General features: G+C 36.7%; 1 protein-coding gene across 4 annotated transcripts; it reads right to left on the bottom strand.

The window, feature by feature from the left end:
- Positions 1-1,897: 1,897 nt before the first annotated feature.
- On the bottom strand, positions 1,898-21,116 carry LOC121378351 (PRKCA-binding protein-like). 4 transcript variants are annotated; one of them, XM_041506479.1, is made up of 10 exons: positions 20,926-21,116; positions 17,918-18,179; positions 14,682-14,748; positions 13,735-13,824; positions 13,030-13,146; positions 11,645-11,778; positions 10,625-10,717; positions 9,688-9,788; positions 7,937-8,031; positions 1,898-7,330 (listed from the first exon to the last, which is right to left on the bottom strand). In XM_041506479.1, the coding sequence occupies exons 1-10, from the start codon at positions 20,955-20,957 to the stop codon at positions 7,071-7,073; spliced, it is 1,251 nt and encodes a 416-aa protein (XP_041362413.1). In that variant the 5' UTR covers positions 20,958-21,116; the 3' UTR covers positions 1,898-7,070. The 4 variants fall into 4 exon arrangements, with proteins under 4 accessions (XP_041362413.1, XP_041362414.1, XP_041362411.1 ...); XM_041506480.1 differs by having other exon boundaries at positions 17,939-18,179; XM_041506477.1 differs by lacking the exon at positions 20,926-21,116 and adding an exon at positions 20,175-20,573.
- Between the last annotated feature and the right edge of the window lie 4,083 nt (positions 21,117-25,199).

Below are 25,199 nucleotides of genomic sequence, written 5' to 3'. Positions count from 1 at the left end.
TGCAAAGGTGTGGGGGGGGGGGGCGGGGGGGGGGGGGGGGGGGGGCAGGCCGATTTTTTGCCCGAACATTTAATCATTAGCGCAAAACAAAATATAGTAACGACGCCACTGAAGGACATTGACTTATTAATCACTGGCTATTGGGTGTCAAACATTTGGTATTTTTGACATATATATATAATCTACATTGTCCCATTATTAGCTAGGGATCTTTTATATGCACCATCCCATAGACAGGATAGCACATACCACGGCATTTGATATACCAGTTGTGGTGCACTGGCTAGAGCGAGAAATAGCCCATGGGTCCACCGACGGCGATCGATCCCAGACCGACCACTCATCAAGCGAGCGCTTTACTACTGGGTTAGGTCCCGCCTTTCATATCAGCATTATTGCCAAACTCCTATATGGGGTCGGATCATCGCACATTTTTTACATGGATTACAACATTGTGCGTAGAATAATGAAAATACGTGGTGAAAAGTGTTCAGGGAAGCTCATTTTGCCCGAATATCTCGATCGTTTTTGCCCGAATGTGATGATTTGCTCCAGCAGTTGCCTCTTCCCCCCACCCCCCACCCACCGTAATAAAGCAACACGATGGATTAATGTAAGTATAGGCGTCGAGGCAACTCCCCCCCCCCCCCCCCCCCCCACACACACCACACATACACATGTATATATATTATAGAAAAGAGCTTGTTTTGTTTTCAGGGTAAAGACTGGATTATTTTAAAGTGCAGATCATTCTGGTTAATTTTAAGCAGCTTTAAGAGTGTTTTAATGTGGGTTAAGTGCTTTGGGGGGTTTTCCAAATATTTTTGTTGTTAGTCCCCTACCGGTCCAACAGGATGGAACTATAGGTGGCGTCTTCATTCTGTCTGTCCGATATGTAGATTTCTGGACTTTTTTCCGACAATGCCTCAAGATGTTGAGCTGAAATTTTGTGTATAGCTTTATGATGTATAGTTACAGATCAAAGGGATTTTCCCATTTCTTTTGACAGTTATGACCAGATCAAATTTTGTTTAAGTTTTTTTTTTTTTTAACGACACCACTAGAGTACACTGATATATTAATCATCGGCTACTAATATCCAATTAAGGTTCAAGCACGCTGTCCTGGGCACACACCTCAGCTATCTGGGCTGCCTGTCCAGGGCCCCGTTCAACGAAGCGATCTTAGCGCTAAGATCACCTTAAATACATAACTACTAATGCAGTTAAGATGATCTTAGTGCCAAGATCACTTCGTGGAACGGGGCCAACAGAGGGTTAGTTGTTTAGTGAGAGAGATGAGGGTGTAGTGGCCTTACACCTACCCATTGAGCCCTTAAGAACTCGCTCTGGGTTGGAGCCGGTACCGGGCTGCGAACCCTGTACCTACCAGCCTGTATTCTGATGGCTTAACCACTACGCCACCGAGGCCGGCGACTACAGATTGTTACTTTACAATTTATTAAAGGACCACAACTCTGTCAAATATGGAATTTGTCCATGACAGAGTTGTGGCCCTTGAATTTGGTTAGTTGTGGGACTATTATATTGGGAAGATGTATTGTTTTAGCAGTACTCCCAAAATGCTAATTTTATCATAAATACAGTGTTGCAAGCGATAGTCTCGCCTACCCATTTTGCAACGCAGTTTCCTGTTGAATATAAACAAAACAAATAAGTTTGTTTTCCTCCCCGTCAGTGTGCACCAGTAGAGAAAGCATGCGTGTGCTTCAGCCGACTGGCCATGCATTAGGTGAGCGCTTTACCACTGGGCTACAGCCTGTCATTTGAAGAGAAAACACACACACGCCATTACAATAACCATACAGTTGGGAAAATTATACAAAATAAAATACTGCGTTGCCTTAAAATTATGTTACACAAACAATACCACATGGTTTGATCGTTTCATTTTTTATTCTCAGTTTATTTTCAGTTTACAAATGATACATTTTGGGGTAAGGCCTGAATACCGATTAAAGCTGCAATATCGACCTGTACTAATTTAATTACTCTACACAGAACTGAAATACGCCAGCAGCCTCACTAAACTGGTGCTGCCAATAGCCTTGATAAACAAGAGACTCGTTTTACATAAACATAATCGTTTTGCACGTATTCTGCTAATATCTAGGTTTGAATGTGTAAAAAAAAAAGAGGTCCAAATCCAGACTTTAGCAGTCTTTTCTTACTTTCATAGGGGCCATTCAAATATTACATAGCGCTCGAAAGGGTAGGTGGGTGTAGGTCCAAACGTTATGTAGCGTTACAGAGGGTGGGTGGGTGTATTTAACAGTTTTAAGTAACTCTTTTAAAAAAAAAAAAAAAAATCTAAAATGGTTTATTTTGTTTTGTGGGGTGTTTTTTTTTTTATATAAATGCGACAATATTTAACGTATAGTTAGGCATATACATACAATATATAAGGATTATAAACGTGTTGAAATGTGTATCTGCGCTTTTTCAAAATAACAAAACTACTTTGAAATTAATATTACACCCATCGCATGACTTCTTTATGAATGGGGGGAGGGTGGTCTCCAAGCGTTATGTAGTATTTTGGGGGTGAATGTTATACCGGCATGGAGTGTTACAGGGGGGTGGGGGGGGGGGGGGGTGGTATGTGTCTAATTTTGACAAAAATTGCGTTACATATGTAAACGGCGCCTTACATTACATATGTAAACGGCGCCTTGCATAACTATATAATATTATATGTACTTTATTAAAAGAGGTGATATAACTTGGCATCATACAAACTGAATGAGGTCACATCGATATTGCAACTTTAATTACTAGGCAACCGCTAGAATTGATAGAAAATACTTATGCATTGAATAATAAAATGAAATTCGGTGAAGAAAAGAAATCCTTTAATTTTTTGTTTCAATTAAGGCCATAGTAGGAAGTCCGCTGCAACAATTACGTAACTGGGGGGGAGGGGGGGGGGGGAGAGAGTTGTCTGGTATATTTAAAAAAAAAAAAACGGTATGTGGGACAGTAGGGAAGTTGTTTCTCAAAAGTTACGTAACATTTTCAAAACACAGTACCAGTCAAGATCAATTTGCTTAATTCAATGTGATCTTTTATCTAGTGTTACCAAAGAAAAAAGTATTAAAAAAAATCCAATAATGTTTGTCACATTGACCGGAAAATGGCGAGGTTTTTGATAAGCATTATGTAATATTTTCAGCAGCCAGTGGTTTCAGCGTTATAAAACGTTATATGGGTGAAGTCAAAATAGATTACAGATTTTGTGTTACATAATTGTTCAACAGCTCCATTTATTTTACTGCACTCCAGATTTTGTGATATAATCCTGACACCAGCCTCACTCAGAGAGAGAGAGAGAGAGAGAGAGAGAGAGAGAGAGAGAGAGAGAGAGAGAGAGAGAGAGAGTAAACAAATGAATGATTTAGCAGCTAAAACATGATAATCTGACACTTGATATATTGTTTTAACAACTCTTTAAATAAACACTAATAGATACTGTAAAGTAGTGTGGGTTTTCAAGTACATAGCAAATACAGTCCAACTGTTATCAGGAAAAGACAAATTTAAAATGAATTTATACTTTTTAGAGAAATATTCAAATGTCTTCAGATCTGAGATAAAAACAAAATGACAAGGTCAAGAAACATAAATATGGAATATTCTTATTAAACATATCACAACAGATTCAAAATATAAAAACGAAAAACAAGAAACAAATCTTCAATGTTATGATAAATATTAAATCACAACAAAATAAGAAAGTATTTGTGTTTATCATGGAATGTGGTGTTCAAAAACAGGGCTGTATCCATTGGGGTGGGCATATGCCAGGTGCTACGAAAATATACTCTTTTATTTTACAGGTACCCATTCTGTCGAGATGAAAAGACCATATATTTTATGTCCCAAGTTTTTACTTTCTATGGCACCCCATAGCCATTATTTTAGGTTAGGAATAACCCTGCAAAAAACACTGACATTAAGAGAGATCAAGAAAAAGTAAATATAACAACATACAGCATTTACATAAATATCAGCTTGAAAAAACACAACCTTCACATGTGGGTATTTGAACCAGGGACTCCCTGTACTGTAACAACTGAGCTAATAAGGGTATTCCTTCTAGCTACTGGCAATAAGACACCAAAGGATTTCACAGTTTATGAAAACCACTTCTGTTCCGTGCCGTGATCATCGGAACCCATGAGAAACTGTTTTTCAGTAACCATGTAAATGGTGGATTATATTACATGATAATGGATAGTTGATTTTCAGTTCTCTGATTCCACCAACATGCTACCAACACACTACTGGAATGGACTATTCCCATGAAATCCTGTGGCTTGAACACAACAACATACTTGCCCATCAAGTGAAGCTATGTCCCAGAGCTGTGGACCACGGGAGGCTCAACTGTTACAGGTCATCACTGTAGTGGGTTATAACTGTATTCTTGTGCTAAGAACACACCCTGACCCTCCGTCGCCACCAAAGGTAACAAATGAACGAACATTTATGTCTGAGGCAATGTCAGTTTCTCCATCTTGTCACAAGTCAAATTCTTAGTTTTGTCATAGCTCAGCTTACACAGATTAAATAAATAACAACAATACACAAGCAATGTGAATCATGGCTGATCATTGCTTCCATGTTCTAACTAAATGCAATCTTGTACAACAAACGCTTGTCTAGAACAGACAAAGGATTTCAATATCTCCTACAAATACAGCTCGACTGCTCTTGATGAATATATTCAAAAAGTAAAAAAGTACAATATGACAATAAAAAACCAAACATAACAATTCAAAATACTCAAAATCATGACAAAATCTGTTTTCATAAAACATAAATTGATGATGGTAGCATTGGACAGAACAGCAAACACACTCAGAGAAACAACTGATAAATTAATAATGTTAAGCCTGTTTTTGTTTACATTTAACACATACCAGCACCAATGTATAATACAAAAATGGAACTGCTCACAATTCAAAACAAAAACCAACCATCTCATGAAAAACTCAAATTGTTTTACACATAAAATATTGATGGTTTCACATTTGTTTACATGCTTTTTGAAAGCAGTATATTCATTCTTATCAAAGCCAACAACTAATTCTGTTTCTTGCTTGGGTTTCATTAAATATTCAGTCATTCGTATCCCAATTTTCATCAGTGAAATATAGAGCTTGATTTCACATCATAATGAGCTAAATATAAAACTGACAGAAAACCTTTTTCTCACTTACAGATTATACTCCTCAGTTCATCTGATTTTGAAATATTTTTAACAAGTCTTTGATGATAATTGAAAATAATAAGCCAACCAGGACATCCAAAATTGTATCTCTGTACAAAACAAAAGTCCAGGCAACATGTACACAGAATCACGACTTGACTGAAATCCAAACAAAATCTGTACACCAACAGAATGGTTGACTGAAGGTTTGAAGCAATCACAAGGCTGGCAGCCATGTTAGGCCAAGACAAAAGATCGAATTAGAAGTCCCAAAAGACTAATGTACCTCCGAGAGCTCAGAATATTAACCATCCATTATGTTCATCTGTTGCTGAAAATGCCTTAAGTTTGTAAGAGATTCTTGACAGGCGATACTGTGGTCCTTCATCATTTCATCATTATATTACTGTCAGCATTCTCAATACTGTCCATTTCACGGATGTTCATGATTTTGGACCATCACAACTGTTCCCTGTATTTCTCTGATTCAGTTTATATATGAATGTAATGAACATGAACCCTTGTCTCAGTCGGTGTTAATCAGGTTTTCCCGTGTCTGTGATATCGAGGTTTCTGTGTTTCAGTTTATATAAGAATGTAATGAACATGAACCCTCGTCTCAGTCGGTGTTAATCAGGTTTCCCCGTGTCTGTGATATCGAGGTTTCTGTGTTTCAGTTTATATAAGAATGTAATGAACATGAACCCTCGTCTCAGTCGGTGTTAATCAGGTTTTCCCCGTGTCTGTGATATCGAGGTTTCTGTGTTTCAGTTTATATAAGAATGTAATGAACATGAACCCTCGTCTCAGTCGGTGTTAATCAGGTTTCCCCGTGTCTGTGATATCGAGGTTTCTGTGTTTCAGTTTATATAAGAATGTAATGAACATGAACCCTTGTCTCAGTCCGTGTTAATCAGGTTTTCCCCGTGTCTGTGATATCGAGGTTTCTGTGTTTCAGTTTATATAAGAATGTAATGAACATGAACCCTCGTCTCAGTCGGTGTTAATCAGGTTTTCCCCCCCCGTGTCTGTGATATCGAGGTTTCTGTGATTCAGTTTATATACGAGTGTAATGAACATGAACCCTTGTCTCAGTCGGTGTTAATCAGGTTTCCCCGTGTCTGTGATATCGAGGTTTCTGTGATCCAGAGTTTATATAAGAATGTAATGAACATGAACCCTTGTCTCAGTCGGTGTTAATCAGGTTTCCTATGTCTGTGATATCGAGGTTTCTGTGATCCACAGTTTATATAAGAATGTAATGAACATGAACCCTTGTCTCAGTCGGTGTTAATCAGGTTTCCTGTGTCTGTGATATCGAGGTTTCTGTGATCCAGAGTTTATATAAGAATGTAATGAACATGAACCCTTGTCTCAGTCGGTGTTAATCAGGTTTCCTTTGTCAGTGATATCAAGGTTTCTGTGATCCAGTTTATATATGAATGTAATGAACATGAATCCTTGTCTCAGTCCGTGTTAATCAGGTTTCCCGTGTCTGTGATATAGAGGTTTCTGCGATCCAGTTTATATATGAATGTAATGAACATGAACCCTTGTCTCAGTCGGTGTTAATCAGGTTTCCCGTGTCTGTGATATCGAGTTTTCTGTGATCCAGTTTATATATGAATGTAATGAACATGAACCCTTGTCTCAGTCGGTGTTAATCAGGTTTCCCGTGTCTTTGATATCGAGGTTTCTGTGATCCACAGTTTATATATGAATGTAATGAACATGAATCCTTGTCTCAGTCTGTGTTAATCAGGTTTCCCGTGTCTGTGATATCGAGGTTTCTGTGATCCACAGTTTATATATGAATGTAATGAACATGAACCCTTGTCTCAGTCCGTGTTAATCAGGTTTCCTGTGTCTGTGATATCGAGGGGGGCCACGTCCTCCTCACCCTCCGCATCCTCATCATCATCATCGTCGTCCTCCTCGCCATCATTGAACTGATTCTGGGTGTCGTACGTAAATGTTCCCCGTGATAAATCCACCTCTATGGGGAAGACGACTGCCTCCTTCATGACAGCGTGACAGTCGTTGTGGTATTTCGCCATCGCCGTCACAAACTTCTGCAGCTGGAACACGATGTCTTGTACTGGAAATAATAAACATAGTAAACATAGTAAATATAGTAATTATTACATTTCTGTTTAAAAGGCATCCCAACAGTCTAGCTTTAGGAATATGATTTTGTTTGTTACATCAGGATCATCTCAACATTTGAAGACGTCATTTTATATTTCAACTTTGTACAATTGAGGGTTATTGTTCAAGAACAAACAAAAAAAATTAAAAAAGAAAAAGAATTTGTTATTATTATTAATATATATGTTTCAGATAAAAAAAAAACTTTTTTGTGTAAACAGCTTTTCTAATTGACACAGTTTGCAAATTTAGTTTTTTGTTCATACCCTAATGAACCTAAAAGAAATATAGGCAATCCGTAACTGGTTAATTATACATACTGTAACTATTATTAAATATAGGCAATCCGTAACTGGTTAATTATACATACTGTAACTATTATTAAATATAGGCAATCCGTAACTGGTTAATTATACATACTGTAACTATTATTAAAAACAAGTAAACATTTGTAATGATATATATTACAGACCCTAAAACCTTTACACAAATATAATTTTAAAAAATACACACCTAAAAATGTATTAAAATATAACCGATGTTTATGCTAACATACCATGTTTCTGATCTAAAAGTTCCATCTTGACAAGAACGTCCGATCTCATCTTGGCGAACCTCGCTCGGGCTTCTTGTCGACAGCGCAGTACCAGTCTGAAAAAACCATCTCCACATTACAATTTGTTATCACTGTATTCAGTCGTAACTGTAAAGAAATCTAATACATTGCAATATTTGTTGTGCAACATAAAACCACCACCACATTACAATTTGTTATCACTGTATTCAATCGTAACTGTAAAGAAATCTAATACATTGCAATATTTGTTGTGCAACATAAAACCACCTCCACATTACAATTTGTTATCACTGTATTCAGTCGTAACTGTAAAGAAATCTAATACATTGCAATATTTGTTGTGCAACATAAAACCACCTCCACATTACAATTTGTTATCACTGTATTCAGTCGTAACTGTAAAGAAATCTAATACATTGCAATATTTGTTGTGCAACATAAAACCACCTCCACATTACAATTTGTTATCACTGTATTCAGTCGTAACTGTAAAGAAATCTAATACATTGCAATATTTGTTGTGCAACATAAAACCACCTCCACATTACAATTTGTTATCACTGTATTCAATCGTAACTGTAAAGAAATCTAATACATTGCAATATTTGTTGTGCAACATAAAACCACCTCCACATTACAATTTGTTATCACTGTATTCAGTCGTAACTGTAAAGAAATCTAATACATTGCAATATTTGTTGTGCAACATAAAACCACCTCCACATTACAATTAGTTACCACTGTATTCAATCGTAACTGTAAAGAAATCTAATACACTGGAATATTTGTTGTGCAACATAAAACCACCTCCACATTACAATTTGTTATCACTGTATTCAGTCGTAACTGTACAGAAATCTAATACACTGGAATATTTGTTGTGCAACATAAAACCACCTCCACATTACAATTTGTTATCACTGTATTCAATCGTAACTGTAAAGAAATCTAATACATTGGAATATTTGTTGTGCAACATAAAACTATTCACCACATCCAATCACAAACATATCCATCCAAGACTATTCTTTTTATTTATAACAGAATACAAAATACTTTAAAAGTCAACAACTGATTTCAGAAGAAAAGTAAATAAATTTCCCAATAATGTGACACTGCAATCAAAGACGTATTTGTAACACGACAGAAAGTCATCACTGAAGAAGACTAATACAGATTAAACAGAAAGTCATCACTGAAGAAGACTAATACAGATTAAACAGAAAGTCATCACTGAAGAAGACTAATACAGATTAAACAGACAAGCGATAGCCAAAGAGAAATAATTAACTTTCATTTCATTTCAACTTATTTTCGTGCTTATATCCAATTAAGGTTTAAGCACGCTGTCCTGGGACCAGCTCAGCTATCTGGACTGTCTGTCCAGGACAGTGGGTTAGTTGTTAATTGTTAGTGCTTAGTGAGAGAGAAGAGGGTGTAGTGGCCTTACACCTACCCAGTGAGTCATTAAAACTTGCTCTGGTTGGTAGCCCGTACCAGGCTGTGAACCGTGTACCTACCAGCCTGTAGTCCAATGGTTTAATCACGAAACACCGAGGCCAGTGAAATAATTTATACACCTACAAGGTACCAAAGAGAAATAATTTATATAGCTACAAGGTACCAAAGGGAAATAATTTATATAGCAATATAAAGTACCAAAGGTAAATAATTTCACACAATAGTCCTGATTCAGTGTGTAATCGGTATATAAAACTAAAACAGTGTACCTATATTCATAATTTCCAGTCTCCACGCGGTACAGTGGTTCCTGCAGAGCAGCGTAACTATATTCCTCATCATCCATCTCTTTCACCTTCAAACAGTACGACTGAAAAAACCACACACAAAATGTTCAAACATTACCACTCACACGCAGGTGCAGTGTAGTCCATATGATCACAAGGATATCCAGATAAATAATGGCTGAATCTGGATTCAAGTCTAAACAAAGAGACGAAACCTGTTTGTCATATGAATTGCTATTACAGAAACACATGCATTGTTTTGAAACTGCTTGAATCTGTGTAAATTCTAATGCGAAATACTATAAGAAACACATGCAGTTGTAGTTCTAATATTTATACTGGTCAGATAGTTTTGGTGAAAAAAATCAAGTAATCTTTCATAAGGTTCAAAATATGAAATACCAACATAACATTGTTTAAACTGAACTGTAATTCTTTAACTTGAAATGGAAAAAATATCAAAAATAAATATTAACCACAGATAATTGGTATTTAGCAAATCAATTAATCTTTCACAGCAAAATAAAATGTTAAATAAAATAAATACATATCAAAGACCATCATATTTATTACATTAATTCAGACATGTCTTCTGTTTGGTTTCAATATTTAATAGTCAAGTCAGCATCATAAATATTATAAATATGGAAATATAATTTAAATTGCATATAAAAGGTCATGGTATGTGCTGTCCTGACTGGTAAAGTGCATATGAAAGAGCTCTTTCTGCTAATGTAAAAATGTAGTGGGAATTATCAAATGTTTGGCATCCAATAGCCGTTGATTTAAAATTAATATTTGTGATCTAGTGGTGTCATTAAACAAAACCATTTTTTAAGACAGTAAAATGGTTTTTTATCCATGAATTCATTGACATATTCTGAGTGAGATTTTATGTTATAGCTATTGCCAGTCTTACGAGGTATTCAAACTTGGCGTCAAGGTATTTCTTGATGGTCAGTCTGGTGTCTGGCACGGCTTTGTGCAGGAATGTGTTCAGGTCACAGATCATCTGGAACGACATGGATAACATCCGGTAAGGTAACATCACCAGGCCGTCATATACTTCATGTAACATTAACAAAGTGTGAACTAGACTTCACCGCACTGAACCTCCACCCATACAGTCAAATTGTAATTATACCAAGTATGCTAAGGGGAAATGCTACAGACCTATGTGGCATAAACTATTAATCAAATAAATGACAGTGCTTCCTACCCAGTCTTGGAAAAAATAGTGAATACAGCATTTTCTACGACAATTTTGAAATCAATGAGTAAAAGAGGTATTTAATTTTAAATATCATAAAAAAAAAAAAATTAAGATAAGTAATAATAGAAAATTGAAATTTCCATGGTAAAATTTAATGCTACAGAAAATTGGAAACACCACAGCAACTTCATGGCATTGCCGACTGCCAGGGTCTCCCTGTGAACAGTTCTGGAATGGCCTCCCTCCTTCATAAACAGTGAACACCGTACTGAACTAACTTACAGGTCTGCCTGTGAACAGTTCTGGAATGGCCTCCCTCGTTAATAAACAGTGAACACCGTACTGAGCTAACTTACAGATCTGCCTGTGAACAGTTCTGGAATGGTTTCCCTCCTTCATAAACAGTGAACACCGTACTGAACTAACTTACAGGTCTGCCTGTGAACAGTTCTGGAATGGCCTCCCTCGTTAATAAACAGTGAACACCGTACTGAGCTAACTTACAGATCTGCCTGTGAACAGTTCTGGAATGGCCTCCCTCCTTCATAAACAATGAACACCGTACTGAGCTAACTTACAGGTCTGCCTGTGAACAGTTCTGGAATGGCTTCCCTCCTTCATAAACAGTGAACACCGTACTGAACTAACTTACAGGTCTGCCTGTGAACAGTTCTGGAATGGCCTCCCTCGTTAATAAACAGTGAACACCGTACTGAGCTAACTTACAGGTTTGACGGTTTTCAGCATCTTGATGGCGAACTTCTCCATGCTCCTGTGAGCCTCTCCGAACATCGAGAACGCCTCGCTGGCCGCTGGCTGTGGCTCCCTCACCCCAATACTACCAAACACCTCGCCAAACGCTGACAGAAAAATAACATCAGTTAGAAAAATATATCACTTTCAAACAGTGTAATAATATTCATATTTCACTTACCAAACGCTAGGAACAGTAACACTGTCCACAAACTTTCAACAATTGTAATAAGATTAAATTCTCAGATTAGCTAAACATGTTCCATTTCATTGAAATTTTCAATGTTTTCTGAATACCACACGACCTGTTTTAGCAGTAATTTGTCTCAAGAGACCACACACTGAAACAATGACAGGTGTCTGCTAGAAACCTGTATTAATATGTCACTGTATTTGAAGACTAACCTGAAATAAATGTGGATAAAGTTACAACAGTGACACAATAGTCTGTGATGTACAAACGGGAAAATCTGCTCTAAAAATAGACTAGAGCTTGCCTCCCTAACCGTTACTTCTCAGAGGTACATGTGTGTTTAGCTTTAAACAAAACCCCAGCATTGTGTAGCATTACAAACACCAGGATGACGATGATCTAAACAAAACCCCATCATTGTGTAGCATTACAAACACCAGGATGACGATCATCTAAACAAAACCCCAGCATTGTGTAGCATTACAAACACCAGGATGACGATCATCTAAACAAAACTCCAGCATTGTGTAGCATTACAAACACCAGGACGATCATCTAAACAAAACCCCAGCATTGTGTAGCATTACAAACACCAGGATGACGATCATCTAAACAAAACCCCAGCATTGTGTAGCATTACAAACACCAGGACGATCATCTAAACAAAACTCCAGCATTGTGTAGCATTACAAATACCAGGACGATCATCTAAACAAAACCCCAGTATTGTGTAGCATTACAAACACCAGGACGATCATCTAAACAAACCCCCAGCATTGTGTAGCATTACAAATACCAGGATGATAATCTAAACAATAAAATGCAAGTAATATCTAATTTCAATGGTAAAAAATGTTTTTTAGTGTTTAAAAACTAGGGTCTGTCAATTTAATGTATAATTTAATGAACAGTTTTCTTGTGTTTAATATCATACCCTGATACCTCTAACATTTGTGAGACTGTGACAGGTCGAAGTTGGCTTTGAATAGTTTGTGTGTGTTTAGGATCATACCCTGGTACATCTCACTATCGTATCTCACTATTGTATCTCACCTTTGTGAGACTGACAGGTCTAAGTTGGCCATGAGCAGTTTGCGAGTGTTTAGGATCATACCCTGGTACATCTCACTGTCGTATCTCACTATATCTCACTATTGTATCTCACCTTTGTGAGACTGTGACAGGTCGAAGTTGGCCTTGAGCAGTTTGCGAGTGTTTAGGATCATACCCTGGTACATCTCCCCACACCGTTCTAGTTCCTCCAGCTTCTTTACCAGACCATCTGTAATGGAATACAAATCAAACTTAATACTCTAAACTACGGATCAAAGTTAACAGCACTGAATGCAATTGCCTTCGCAGTGTATGAATTTTCCTAATGGCTGCATTTTGCCACTGTATTAAAAACGTTGGTTGAAGGATCAGTGAAAGTGCAGTAGACAGTATGCACATCTACATGGCATCGTCAAACAGTAGGGGTGGGACGTAGCTCAGTGGTAAAGCGCTTGCTTCATGTGCCGTCTGTATGGGATCCCCATTGGTGGGCTCATTAAGCTACTTCTCGCTTTAGCCAGAACACCACAACTGGTATATCACAGGCTATGGTATGTGTTATCCTGTCTATGGGATTGTGCATATAAAAGATTCCTTGTTACTAATGGAAAAATGTAGCGGGTTTTCTTTATAAGACTATACGTCAAACCTACCAAATGTTTGACGTCCAATAGCCGATGATTAATAAATCAATGTGCTCTAGTGGTGTTGTTAAACAAAACAAACTTTATTAATATAGTAAGATTAAATGGGCATGAAATAATAATTATAATCATGTTCAAAAATTAATAAACATTTATTTTTTCAGTGTGCTCACCATTGCAGAGTATGGCTCGACTTAGACCTAGTGCGTCAGCGGTGTTCGAACTCATCGACTCCACCACCCGGTGTTTGACCTTCTTCAACACTGAAACAACAACATCAATTACACACAGACTGGCTTACTATAGCATGGACAATAGCTGGCAACTACAGGGTCTTAACTATCCTTGTTTTCCTTGTGGAAATAGAATGGTTTCTTGATAACAGGGGAAGCGAGGGGTGAATCCAAAGAATCTCTAAAGTTTGGATTGCTTAAAACAAGATTTTATGAATCTAAGGCAACAAATGTTGGCTATCGTTACTTTTTAAAATGTTCAAGTAAAACAAGTTATGGTCTACACACAAGAAAATGACAGTGGACAAAAAATGTGAAGACCTTGCAGGGTGTTGAAAGGTAAGGAGGTTGTTGTTGTGAGCCTGTTATCAATGAAAAGTGAGGAGGCTGTTGTGAGCTTGTCATCATTGAAAAGTAAGGAGGTTGTTGTGAGCTTGTCATCAATGAAAAGTGAGGAGGTTGTTGTGAGCTTGTCATCAATGAAAAGTAAGGAGGTTGTTGTGAGCTTGTCATCAATGAAAAGTAAGGAGGTTGTTGTGAGCTTGTCATCAATGAAAAGTAAGGAGGTTGTTGTGAGCTTGTCATCAATGAAAAGTAAGGAGGTTGTTGTTGTGAGCTTGTCATCAATGAAAGTGAGGAGGTTGTTGTGAGCTTGTCATCAATGAACAAGGACAGGAAGTGTTTTCAAGAGTCAAGTAAAATTTTAAACACCAGAATTTGTCATCCCTGGGTGTTGAAATGTTGGTGTATTTTTGTTTGTTTTTTCTGTGATTCCAGACAGCTGCTAGCCATGATTCTGGAGTACAAGCACATGTATGGAAGAAGTTTTAATTTCTAAAATGTTGGTTATGTAAAACAAGTCAAAAAGAGAGAAAATAATAACATACCAATGTCTAAACTTTTGCCTTGTTTTGGATCGGCATGGAGCTTGTTGTAATTTATTGTTACCTCAGCCTGAAAATACATGTAAATCCAGTGATAGAAATGAGCAATCCTGTGCACTAGTCCACCGGAAGAGTACTTCTAGAAATCTACAAGTCTGTCAATATTTTCACTTGTCCAAACTGCTTCTCTATCGGGTACAATACATTTTCATATCTCCTAAGTTCAAGGCCATAACTCAGCCAAAAATGGGGATAATCGCCATAAAATTGAAACTTGATCTGTAACAGTACATGATAAAGCTGTATACAAAATTCCATCTCAATGTCTTGAGGCATTCTGAAACAATGTGCTGGAAATATATTTTGTATAGATCTACTAAGTTCAAGGGCCATAATTCTGTGAAAAATTGGTAAATCACCATTAAAGTCACACTTGATCTGTAAGTCCTTGATAAAGCTATACACAATTTCAGTTCAGTATCTTGACGCACTGTAGAACAAACTATATGTGTGACAGATAGACGGACAGAAGGAAGAAGATGAAACATATAGTCCCATCCGGTCGGACCGGTAAGGAACTAACAAATACTTTGTTTCATTCAAGTGCAAGGACGATGTTTCTCACTGCTCAAAATTAAACTATACTGAACACTTTTACTGGTCCATTGAGGTAAAATCTGTTTGTCCAAGCACATTGTCACTTATCAGAACAAATGGACAACTGCTTATTTCAAACACTGAAATCAGAGATCACTAAACAACTAAATACTTAGTACAAAAGTCAACAAGCAATTCACAATATAAACATTTAAATACATGTATCATTAAATAGCTGGATACTAAAGTAAAAATGTCAACTTGCAATTCACAAATATAAACATTTAAATACACATATCATTAAATAGCTGAATACTAAAGTAAAAATGTCAGTGTGTAAGTCACAAATATAAATATTAAATACAAGTACACATATCTGATTATAAATAATTCTTACAATTCAGGGCTATGTCTGGCAATCGACAAATTTGCAACTGTGAATTTTAAAAACAATTGCCCACGTCAGCAAAATATTACATGAAATAATGGATATTTTGTTAGAAAATAACTGGATTTCTTAAATATTTAGTTTAACAGATACAAGATAATTTGGCAAACTTTCCCACTCACCCAGTTAGCCCTGCAACTAAACATAAATAAATATACACCATGCTAGTCCAGACATGCATTTTGTTAATTAATGCTGCTCAGACATGCATGTTACTTTAATTAATGCTGCTCAGACATGCATGTTACTTTAATTAATGCTGCTCAGACATGCATGTTACTTTAATTAATGCTGCTCAGACATGCATGTTACTTTAATTAATGATGCTCAGACATGCATGTTACTTTAATTAATGATGCTCAGACATGCATTTTTTACATTAATGCTGCTCAGACATGCATGTTACTTTAATTAATGCTGCTCAGACATGCATGTTACTTCAATTAATGATGCTCAGACATGCATGTTACTTTAATTAATGCTGCTCAGACATGCATGTTTTTTAACATCCCATTCTGCTTGCAGTGAAATCTACTGTTTATACTAACACTACAGTTCTCTGCACTCTGTAGATCTATCTGCGCCACAGTGTTCGAAATAAGCACTTATCCGTTTATCCTGACAAGTGATAATCTGCTGGGACAAGCAGAATGAACCGTAGTGGTTGTCCAGTGGACAAGTAAAAAATTATAATGCTGTTTCATTTTGAGCAATCAAAACCAATGTCCTTGCTCTGGAATAAAACTAACAAATTATCTGGACAAGTAGAAATATTGATGGACAAGTATATTTGTAGATGTACTTGTCCAGTGGACTAGTGAAACATTCTGCTTATTTTTATCACTGGGTCATATCCCACCCACAGTGAAACTGTCACAGAAAAATCTTAACTATTGTTTTTCCAGTTTAGATACTGGAATTGAGGTAAATATGTTGGGGTCTGTTTTCATGTGTACACAACAATTTTGTTTTAATTAATAGTTATTAAAGGTAAAATTAGCAATCTGTAGGTCTATCCCAGTTGTGTAATCGGGAGTTGACCGGTTGGTGCAAACTGAATAAATTATAATCAATGATGAAATTGCAACCAATTCCAAACAGTACAAACAAGAGCCAGTACTGAACATACATTACTACCATAAATAATCTACATGTCACTGCATGCCCCAACAGTACAAACAAGACCAGACCCAGTACTGAACATACATTACTAGTACTATTAACAATCTACATCTACATGTTACTGCATGCCCCAACAGTACAAACAAGACCAGACCCAGTACTGAAAATACAATACTACTATAAATAATCTACATCTACATGTTACTGCATGCACATGAAGAGAGTTAATTTGAAAAAGGTGACATCAATTATTTGCAGACTTCTACAAATCTAATACACGTACAGGGCCACACCTAGTACGGGTGGGGAAATACGAACAAGTGTCTTCCTGTAGCTTAGGAAGACCCTATATTACTGGGCCCTAACTGGGGGTTTTACTGTCCCACCCATATAGCCCATTTGCATTAAAAAGGAATCATATACCAACTCGTGAAACATTTTTTTAACAAAATCTCATTGTAAACAAAAATGTTTCTTTACAAATTTTTATCAAATTGCATAGGTTTTGATACAGGTATGATGGCTAATGATGAAACAGCCATAGTAAAACACCCTCAACTCTGCTATTAATCACTGTGTACTGCATTATCGATTATTTTAAGTAATAGAGCATAGCTTGGCTGCTACAGAATATTGTCTTCACCCCAGTATTAGTTAGAAATGAGCTTTAATCTATACAATTTGATGATAATTTGCAAAAATAATATTTTTTATTTCCATAAAAGTTTCTTGAAATTTTGTTTTATGAAAGTTGTTATGGGTTTAAAAGTTCACAGTAGGTTTTAACATGAGTTTTAGAATTATACAGTATGCGGTTATGAGAGAACATTTTGTTCAGTATCATGTTGCGATTCGCTACACAAGTTTCGGAGATCGCTACACAATTTTAAAACATTAATTAGTACAGTTGCTAAACAATTTTCAATTCACTCAAAATATTGCTAATCATGATTTTGAAAACAAAATGTTCCCTGGTTATATGCCAATTCATGGGTTCCCTTTTGCCGCAAACGGACTATAGTGATCTCAGTCTAGGCATGGCCCTGCAGTGTTTACTCACAGCACCCCTCACCTTAGCCGACTCTCCGCTCACCTTGACCGACTGAATAAATCGGGCAACCTCCACTTTAGTGCGGCCTTTCACCGACTGTCCGTTAACTCCGACAATTTCGTCTCCAGCAGCCAGGGAGCCTTCCTTTGCTGCGGGCGTATTGTCGAACACCTGCACCACGTACAGGCATGGACACAGGGGGGAGCCGCCTCCGATACTGATTCCTATCAGATTCTGAGAATCTTTCTGTAGAGTCACACTGCCTGATGAGACAGTCATGCCCCTGAAAATAAATATAGTTTACATTTTAGCATGTTCACAACATGTAACTTTCACAAATAACTTGTTAGTATCTGAAATTTGTATCTGCAATCAAAATAGCAATTGGCACCAAATAAGTGAGGGTTTCTTAGTCGGAAATTGCCGAAACGATAAAAATCAAATGTTTTCTTGCTTAAATAAAACAACTTTTATTGTAACTTACATATTGTTTCTCACTATATGCAATCATTATAAGTTTAACCTTTCTACATTTACAGATTATATTTCAAACATAGTAAATGGCGAAATTATAATTCATATCTGCTATATCTACTGATATAATATAAACGCCAACATGATACATCCCTCCGCCCCTTGCACAGAAATACAACTCTCTCAAAACCGGCGTGAAATTGAATGAGCATTTTTCCACTTGTGAAACAGTCGCGAGCAAGTGTTTTGATAACAATAACATATAAAGACGTTTCCTTTGTCTTTATTTTGGGCGACTGGCAATACTCGGTAGGGTATGATCAAGAGTTACGCACTTAAAAAAAAAATATATATATATTTTATTTATTTTTTTCATAAAATAAAACAGCCAGTCTGGTCATTTTGTTTCTAAAAAAAAAGAGAAGATTTTTCTATTATATATACAATCAATCTATTTATTACCAAAGAGATTAAAGATACATGCATATTGGCCTGTGGCTTTGGAACACTAACTTTACTGGGGTGAGTATTGTCAGAATTATAAAACGTAATGGGGCAGAGTAAAAAAAAAGGTCAGATTTTACGTTATGTAATTGTTGAAGTTTCCATAATTGGACATTTATAAACTCCTTTTGTCATTTTCAAATTATTTTGATGTCTCATCATATTTTTTTTAAACTGTAATAAAAAAGGGCATTGGGTCCTGTTCTGGACTACATTTATTTCAGCATTTTACACACACATTTCGAAAGATATTGAATGATATAACTTGTTAGGTTGTTAAATATGTAAACATTATGTACCGGTACTTACCATTTCACACTTGTTGTGCAAAAATATATGTATAGTGTATATCTTAGTCTGGTGAATCTTTTTGGGGAACATATATATTGGATCAAATTTCACTTGCTTCTTTTAAATTACAGAAAAACATACAATTTATATCATTATCTGATGCATATAAAAAGTAAAACTGCCTCTTTTGTCATATATGGTGCACTGACTTTAATGAGCCCATCGACGGGGATCGACCGGAAACTCACCGCACATCATACAAGTTCTTTACCACTGGGCAAGGCCAGCCCTATAGACATCAGCAGCTTTTCATTATTAGATTAGTAAAAATAGATCCCCTAAAACAATGTCATACAAGACGTAAACTGATTAATAAGTACATCTTAGCATGTACTATGTTATCATAAAGAACAAGATTAAAAACTAAATATTTTAACTGAAATGCCAAAATGTATTTGGCGAATACATATTTAGATTGGTGAAAGAAATTGAAAATTGGCGAATTTTTTGGCAAACAAAAATAGCCACCCAGGGCTAGCCCTGGTAAGTATCAAACATACAAATGGATATGGATAGTTTTTCGTCATTTGCATTTCCATACACATCGCAGCTTGCTGCCTTTGATGCCCAGTGTGCAGACTGATAAATTTCAGTGTGTGAAAAAAGTGTGTATTTTGAAATAGTACAGCTGGGTGCTGTAAAATATAGTAGGATGCGGAACAATAAAGAGGGTGCAAAATGATAAAGAGGTTACAGAAAAATAAAGGGACAGCAACATGCTTAGTAGAGCAGCGAGAACACTGGTCTAGTCATGGAGTACTGGTTCATAAACAAAAAAAACCTGACCACAACCACGATGGGTACTGAATTAAGACTAGCTACCTGCTATATTGACCTACTACTCGGTATTCTGTCAGCTCACAGAAGATATTTAATACTTCAACATTCAACAGTACACATTCTCCAAAATCAAAAGTTTTGCTTTTCTTGTTTCTTTTTTTGTACTTACATTGGATCTTCCCATGGTAACAACATATGTTTATTCTGATCGGTATATAACTCGTCTGGATCCATTGTAGGTAATGGTGTATACTCATATGGGTCCACGTCTGAATCTGTACTACTCATGAGGTTTTATTCTACTTGCACCAACACACATTTCAATTTTCATTTATTTCTATGCATGTTACTAACATGCATCGAAAGACAAACAACACAAACTGAAGTTAAACTTTACATATGCAAGGTTAATACTGACAGTGATATGAATCCGTGTAGACTGTGACATTTATAATCCTAAATGATTGAGGTAATTGGATACTTTATTAGAATTTAGACACGTCGACCAACTCGAAAATGTCACAGCTGTTACAACTTACAAGTTACATGCACCATGATCACGTCACACACGTGATGATAAAAATAGCATAACGATTGAACGAATGTTCGTAACCATGCAGTTGTAGATAAAATATGCGCATAACATGTAACATAGTGCTAGACAGTCGTAAAGCGAAAGTATGTACCAAAGCATGTGTCTGTATGTGTAAATGCGTAACAAAACTCGAGAATTATGTTAAATTGATTTGGATATCTTTTACCACGGAATCGGATGTCGTGACGGCCATGTTAGCGTCACAATACCCATATCGATACGAAAATTAAACCAGTCTTTCCACAGTCACTTGAATCGGTATTAAAAATCGCAGTAGCGTAAAGATTTTCAACAAATAAATACACAAACTCATCTGTAGGCGTACAGTTTATCTTCTTCCATCTCGTATTCCATCATGATTTCAGAACCGTCTGTTGACGGAAATGAAGCAGATGACAAAATATGAACGCATGTGCAAAGCTTATTTTACACTCGTTTCTTTCCGTGAAAACAGACGACGAAGCTCGATACGTTTCGGTTTTCCTTTCTTTCATTCTTTATTTCTTCCCTTTTATTCTTTTCTATTTTCTCTCACCCCCCCCCCCCCCCTTCTTTATTTTTCTTCTTCTTTTTTTTTTTGTTCCTTTTTCTTTTAACTAAAACGCCAAAATAATAAATAGTAAAAACATCAGTTGGCATTTTCAGGATTGCACTTTGAAACGCTACCTCATAAATGATAAAACATTTCATTCAACCATGAATCAATCTATCCATTCATTCATTCATTCGTTCGCATACAATTAGCGTCATTAAATCAGGCACGGCGGAAGCAAGTGGACATGAGAGGGCGCAAATCAAACTTCTTAAAGGGACATGCCCGAGTTTGCTGCATTGTAAGAAAATAACCGGCCTCGGTGGCGTCGTGGCAGGCCATCGGTCTACAGGCTGGTAGGTACTGGGTTCGGATCCCAGTCGAGGCATGGGATTTTTAATCCAGATACCGACTCCAAACCCTGAGTGAGTGCTCCGCAAGGCTCAATGGGTAGGTGTAAACCACTTGCACCGACCAGTGATCCATAACTGGTTCAACAAAGGCCATGGTTTGTGCTATCCTGCCTGTGGGAAGCGCAAATAAAAGATCCCTTGCTGCCTGTCGTAAAGAAGAGTAGCCTATGTGGCGACAGCGGGTTTCCTCTAAAAAACAGTGTCAGAATGACCATATGTTTGAGTTCCAATAGCCGATGATAAGATTAAAAATCAATGTGCTCTAGTGGCGTCGTTAAATAAAACAAACTTTACTTTACTTTACTAATAAAATATTTCTACGATTAAACTTACATATTAAATATATTTTCTTGTTTAGAATATCAGTGTCTGTATATTCATTGTGTTTCTGGTCGTCTTAAATTTTGTAAGAAGCCCAAACTGGATTTTGTCTTCAAATAATTTCGTACGTACGAAAAAATAGTTTTTAGGAAATAAAATGAAATTTAATCTAGTACAAATATTAGAACGATCAGAAACACCTTTAATATACAGCCACTAATATTTTATGCAAAAAAATATATTTGATATGTAATTACAGTCCAAAAGTCTCTGTTAGTCGATAACATCTTAAAAATTGCAGCAAACTCAGGAATGTCCCTTTAAGAGCTTCGTGGGTAGGACTATATGCTTCCTAAAACTGGATGTCCTAAAATGCATTTTCCTGCATTCTACAAGTAAAATTTATCTCTACCTTAGGATTTACTACCAATACTATTTTTTTATCAGAATTATTGGAGGGGCTATAGCCCCAGCACCCCCCCCCCCCCCCCCCGCTCCACCGTGCCTTTAATTGATTACATATCATATTGATGTGTCAATCGGCACAAAAACTGGTTTAGCGATCGATCGCTTGAACGTGCAAGATTCTTAATTTGACTGTGCCACTGAGAACTACGAAATCAAGATTGTATTATTGTTATTACTGTGATTTTCCCTCGCTTCATTATTATGATTTGTTACTGAACTATAAAACCTTTGGGAGGGCCCGAGATGCGTGCACATGTAGCTATATTGTAACGATGTTATAAGAAATTATATCTTTTCTGACTTGGACGAAGGAGCTGGCAGTGGTCAGAATCTCAGCCCAAGACAGGCATGCGCTATAGACCAACAACTTCTTCTGAACGTGCACGTTAAAACACCTGACTTTGACCTGAAATATATCGTAGGGTAATATCTAGGTGAGAAGTCACATATTATACCTATTGTTCTACAGAAATTAATTCGTTTGTGTACTTGTAGTCCAAGGTAGGTGGACCCAAATAAACAACGTCGCTCATTCGGTTTAGAGTTGCCAACTTGTAATAGAACCATCGTGTACAGTATATAGAGTAGCCAGCTTGTAATAGAACCATCGTGTATAGTATACAGAGTAGCCAACTTGTAACAGAACCATCAGTGTACAGAATATAGAGTAGCCAACTTGTAATAGAACCATCGTGTATAGTATACAGCGTAGCCAACTTGTAATAGAACCATCAGTGTAAAGTATATAGAGTAGCCAGCTTGTAATAGAACCATCGTGTACAGTATACAGAGTAGCCAACTTCTAATAGAACCATCAGTGTACAGTATATAGAGTAGCCAGCTTGTAATAGAACCATCGTGTACAGTATACAGAGTAGCCAGCTTGTAATAGAACCATCAGTGTACAGTATATAGAGTAGCCAACTTGTAATAGAACCATCAGTGTACAGTATATAGAGTAGCCGACTTGTAATAGAACCATCAGTGTACAGTATATAGAGTAGCCAACTTGTAATAGAACCATCGTGTACAGTATATAGAGTAGCCAACTTGTAATAGAACCATCAGTGTACAGTATATAGAGTAGCCAACTTGTAATAGAACCATCGTGTACAGTATATAGAGTAGCCAACTTGTAATAGAACCATCAGTGTACAGTATATAGAGTAGCCAGCTTGTAATAGAACCATCAGTGTACAGTATATATAGTAGCCAACTTGTAATAGAACCATCGTGTACAGTATATAGAGTAGCCAACTTGTAATAGAACCATCAGTGTACAGTATACAGAGTAGCCAACTTGTAATAGAACCATCAGTGTACAGTATATAGAGTAGCCAACTTGTAATAGAACTATCGTGTACAGTATACAGCATAGCCAACTTGTAATAGAACCATCAGTGTACCGTATACAGAGTAGCCATCTTGTAATAGAACCATCAGTGTACAGTATATAGAGTAGCCAACTTCTAATAGAACCATCAGTGTACAGTATATAGAGTAGCCGACTTGTAATAGAACCATGAGTGTACAGTATATAGAGTAGCCAACTTGTAATAGAACCATCAGTGTACAGTATACAGAGTAGCCAACTTGTAATAGAACCATCGTGTACAGTATATAGAGTAGCCAACTTGTAATAGAACCATCGTGTACAGTATATAGAGTAGCCAACTTGTAATAGAACCATCGTGTACAGTATATAGAGTAGCCAACTTGTAATAGAACCATCGTGTACAGTATATAGAGTAGTCAGCTTGTACTAGAACCATCGTGTACAGTATATAGAGTAGCCAACTTGTAATAGAACCATCGTGTACAGTATATAGAGTAGCCAACTTGTAATAGAACCATCAGTGTACAGTATATAGAGTAGCCAACTTGTAATAGAACCATCAGTGTACAGTATACTGAGTAGCCAGCTTGTAATAGAACCATCAGTGTACAGTATATAGAGTAGCCAACTTGTAATAGAACCATCAGTGTACAGTATATAGAGTAGCCAACTTGTAATAGAACCATCGTGTACAGTATATAGAGCAGCCAGCTTGTAATAGAACCATCAGTGTACAGTATATAGAGTAGCCAACTTGTAATAGCACCATCAGTGTACAGTATATAGAGTAGCCGACTTGTAATAGAACCATCAGTGTACAGTATATAGAGTAGCCAACTTGTAATAGAACCATCGTGTACAGTATATAGAGTAGCCAACTTGTAATAGAACCATCAGTGTACAGTATATAGAGTAGCCAACTTGTAATAGAACCATCGTGTACAGTATATAGAGTAGCCAACTTGTAATAGAACCATCGTGTACAGTATATAGAGTAGCCAACTTGTAATAGAACCAACTTGTAATAGAACCATCAGTGTACAGTATATAGAGTAGCCAACTTGTAATAGAACCATCGTGTACAGTATATAGAGTAGCCAACTTGTAATAGAACCATCAGTGTACAGTATATAGAGTAGTCAGCTTGTACTAGAACCATCGTGTACAGTATATAGAGTAGCCAACTTGTAATAGAACCATCAGTGTACAGTATACAGAGTAGCCAACTTGTAATAGAACCATCAGTGTACAGTATATAGAGTAGCCAGCTTGTAATAGAACCATCGTGTACAGTATATAGAGTAGCCAACTTGTAATAGAACCAACAGTGTACAGTATATAGACTAGCCAACTTGTAATAGAACCATCGTGTACAGTATATAGAGTAGCCAGCTTGTAATAGAACCATCAGTGTACAGTATATAGAGTAGCCAACTTGTAATAGAACCATCGTGTACAGTATATAGAGTAGCCAACTTGTAATAGAACCATCAGTGTACAGTATATAGAGTAGCCAACTTGTAATAGAA

This window comes from Gigantopelta aegis, chromosome 8, assembly GCF_016097555.1.
Source record: "Gigantopelta aegis isolate Gae_Host chromosome 8, Gae_host_genome, whole genome shotgun sequence".
NCBI lineage: Eukaryota > Metazoa > Mollusca > Gastropoda > Neomphalida > Peltospiridae > Gigantopelta > Gigantopelta aegis.
Note: the sequence above shows the minus strand (reverse complement) of the source record. Positions and strands in the feature narration are given on the sequence as shown.

What these genes read in the sequence shown, in the direction of transcription:
- LOC121378351 (XM_041506477.1), bottom strand. Translation starts at nt 20,293, where the DNA reads ATGAGTAGTACAGATTCAGACGTGGACCCATATGAGTATACACCATTA. An exon ending in ACGCCAAGTTTGAATACCTC is followed by an intron (nt 9,789 to 10,624) that starts GTAAGACTGGCA and finishes TGGTTTTTTCAG; the next exon opens with TCGTACTGTTTGAAGGTGAA. An exon ending in ACTGGAAATTATGAATATAG is followed by an intron (nt 8,032 to 9,687) that starts GTACACTGTTTT and finishes TGGTTTTTTCAG; the next exon opens with ACTGGTACTGCGCTGTCGAC.